This window comes from Gekko japonicus, unplaced genomic scaffold, assembly GCF_001447785.1.
Source record: "Gekko japonicus isolate JY-2015 unplaced genomic scaffold, Gekko_japonicus_V1.1 scaffold4872, whole genome shotgun sequence".
NCBI classification, from domain to species: Eukaryota; Metazoa; Chordata; class Lepidosauria; order Squamata; family Gekkonidae; genus Gekko; species Gekko japonicus.
Genome location: NW_015169329.1, coordinates 5,274 through 8,841, shown reverse-complemented (window position 1 = coordinate 8,841; position 3,568 = coordinate 5,274). Strand labels below are relative to the sequence as shown.

Sequence of the window (3,568 nt, the reverse complement as noted above, 5' to 3'; positions counted from 1 at the left end):
GTACCATTTTATGGCATTTTGCCATTTCTGTTTAAATTGTTCCTCTGATTTACCCGCCAAAAACATATTCAGCTTATCCATTTCAATTATTTCAAAAAGAGTGCTAATCAAATTTTCCTTACTTGGAATACTGTCAGACTTCCAATTCTTTGCGATACATATTCTTGACATTGTGATTACATATACAATAATACATTTTTCGTTATATTTGAGTCCTTCAGGCGTAATATTTAATAAGAAGATTTCCGGTATGATCGCTAAATCTATCCCTGTGATGTTTCCTGTTTCCTGAGGAGGTTCTTTGGCAAAAATTGCCAAGAATATATAAATTCTGGTTCACAATTGAAATAGAGTTTATATATTTTGGGCAAATTTTGATGGTGTTTTCCTAGCGGATTTTGCTTTCTTGGCATCTTTGTGACGTTCGGCTTCCCAGTTTTTTGGATTCCCTGACTTGGGGCAGGACCGTGGTGCGGTGGTAGAGTATCAGCTCAGCACACAGAAGGTCCCAAGTTCAGTCCCTGGCCAGTCCAGTTAGAAAAGTCCCTGGCGGGAGGTGTCGTGAAAGACCGGAGGCCCTGGAATGCTGCCGCTGGTCATAGTAGAAGATAGTGTCCTTGGTGGATCAAGGGTCTCACTTGATATAAGACAGCTTCATTTTGGGGAGGGGCCATGGGAAAGTACAGGCAGAAAGTTCTGGGTTCAAGTCTCCAGAGCCTCCAGTGAAAAGGACTAAGATGCTACTCTGGAAGAGCCTCGTGGATCAGCAGAAGGCGCCTTGCTCTGGAGGAGGAGACCCAGCCCTCACACACACACACATCCAGGGCTCTTTTTGTAGAAAAAGCACAGCAGGAACTCATTAGCATAATAGGCCACACCCAACAGCAGGAACCTATTAGCATATTGGGCCACACCCCTGACAGCACAGCTCATTAGCACATTAGGCCACACATCCAGCCACACCCACCTTTTGCTTCTTATTCTGTTTACCTTGTTTGTTGTCAAAACCCAGGGCTTTTTTTGTAGCAGGAACTCCTTTGCATGTTAGGCCACACACCCCTAATGTAGCCAATCCTAATGAGTTTCTGCTGTTGGGTGTGGCCTATTATGCTAATGAGTTCCTGCTGGGCGTGGCCAACTCGGGAGCCAGCCGGAACTCTGTTCCTGTGCGTTCCTGACCAAAAATAGCCCTGCATACATCCACCCATTCATTGGGCTCTTCCGCATTCTCATTTCCCTCACATGCGAGTTCCTGTTTCTTCTGAGTTCCCCCCCCTGTTCTGCACATGTTTTTCTCCCTCTAGTGGTCGATTCGATATTACATCAGGTTATGTCCACCATAAAAACCTGCAGCTTAAATCCGCAGGGAGAGATGCCGGACGTAAACCCATATAATATAAAATCGACCACTAGAGGGCGACAAAACACACTCGAAGACACTGGAACTTACAAGAAAGGAAAAACAGAATGCGGAAGAGCCCATTATATACCCATTGCTAATTTCTCAATTTATTGGGCGAGGGAAGGTGGATAAACACCCACCCTGAAAAATTCTTCTGGAACATCCGCCCAGCTCAGAGCTTAAATGCAGACTTTCTGGCAGATTGTGCCCACGGTGGATCAGAACTACCTTTTGCTCACTTTAACAGCAGTCAAAACCCATGTTCCCTCTAAGCTGTGGAGTCTTGTGAGCAAAAATTCTACTTCGTGAGCCAGCGATTTTGGCTACTGCATAAATTAGTTTGCTCTGGAGCCCTCCTTCCTGTGTGACAACGATGTCTGAGCCAGAGGCTAAAAAACTGTGAGCTAGCTCACACTAACTTGGCTTAGAGGGAACACTGGACTTGAAACGCAGCTATCTGGTTCCCAGAACTCCAGTTTCACCACCCTTACCTGTTGCAGGGCGCACCTTCCGTTTTCCAGGTTTTTGCTGCAGTTGACTTGCAGGGTTAATTTCCACCCTTTGAGACTCCCGCCACAAACTCCTGAATGAATCTGTCACGTTCGACAGGAAATCCCAATTCTCCCCCCCCCATCCCCACCCCGGTGCAATATTTACTGTGGACAAAATAGCCACTAGTTTGCCGGATTTTCTTTCTAACTCTGGCAAGATTTTCCCTCTTCCTGAGCAAGTCCTGAAACCTCAGTTGAGTCTTCTTCCGTTGCAAGAGACGGCGGTTGTTTGCTTTTTTCCTTTCTTTCTAGAGAAGAGCTGGGGAGAAAGAAAATCAAGGCTCTCCAAAAACAGATCAATGACGTCAAGAAAGAAAAGGAGTTTGAACTCCAGGTGAGCCAGAAACAGTACTTGTGCACAACCATCGTGATTTCGTTCTGATTTTTCTTTTAAAAGGTAAAGGGAAAGGTTCCCTTACTCGAAAGCCAGTCGAGTCTGACTCTAGGGTTGCGGTGCTCATCTCCGTTTCAAAGCCGAAGAGCCAACGCTGTCCGAAGACGTTTCTGTGGTCATGTGGCCGGCATGACTAAACACCCAGGCGCACGGAAGGCTGTTACCTTCCCACCGAAGCGGTACCTATTTATCTACTTGCAATTTCTTGCTTTCGAACTGCTCCTTTTAAAGCCCCCGCAAATCCCAGGAGATTGTGGAGCATCAGAAACGATGTCGTAGCTGGCCCCCTGGCCTGGATAGCCCGGGTTAGCCCGATCTCGTCAGATCCCGGAAGCTAAGCAGGGCCGACCCTGGTAAGTACTTGGACAGGGTGACCTCCAAGGAATACCAGGGCCAGGACGCAGAGACAGGGTAATATCGAGCCACCGCTCTGAAACGTCCTAGCCCCACTAGGGGTCGCCAGAAGTCAACTTCCGGGCTCACAAGCGTGCGCACACGCACACAAAACACTCTCTCGCACGCAAAGAGCAAAACTATGCAATCGCCAAAGTACACTGACAAGAACCAGAATTAGGACATCTTCCCCTCTATCAGCTTTATTTTTGGCTGTTCACATAAAACGCCAACATAGAAGAGAAGAAGAGAGGAAGAGATTGGATTTATACCCCGCCCCCCTTCACTACCCCAATAGTCTCAGAGGGGCTTACAATCTCCTTTCCCTCCCCCTCCCCACAACAGTCACCCTGGGAGGAAGGTGGGGCTGAGAGAGCTCTTGACAGAGACGGCTCTTTTTCAAGGACAGCTCTTGTCAGGGTCAGGGCTCTTTGTTTTTGTTGTAAGGCAGTGTTCTGGCCCCTGTCCACACCCTGCTTTGGAGGTCTTCATAACCGCTTAAACGTGGTTTGGCACTCTGAACGTAGTTCTGGGTAGGATGCCGCCCAGGCGTATTCGTTCTCCAAACTCAGAGTTGAGTTCCTATGCTAGCCGGTCTCACGCAGTGGGGTGGAACGGCAGCATTTCATGGATTAAATTGGCGGTACTTTTGTGTACTTCTAATATGTGGTGGCTCGGAGGTTAAGACGCTGAGCTGCAGACCGGAAGGTTTGTAGTTCGGCAGTTTCGAAACCCGAGTGCCGCGGTGACGAGTGAGCTCCCCTCTCTGGCCGCAGCTCCTGCCAACCTAGCAGTTCGAAAGCAAGAAACTGCAAGTAGATAAATAGG

At 48.0% G+C, this 3,568-nt stretch overlaps 1 protein-coding gene across 1 annotated transcript in view; it reads left to right on the top strand.

Annotated features, from left to right (window-relative positions):
- IQCG (IQ motif containing G) overlaps positions 1-3,568 on the top strand; it is a gene marked incomplete at its 3' end in the record, with an annotated part of 24,955 nt that overhangs the window by 17,654 nt on the left and 3,733 nt on the right. The window contains exon 5 of the mRNA XM_015416632.1: positions 2,206-2,287. Coding sequence (XP_015272118.1) covers positions 2,206-2,287 — 82 coding nt within the window. The remainder of the gene's footprint in view (positions 1-2,205; positions 2,288-3,568) is intronic.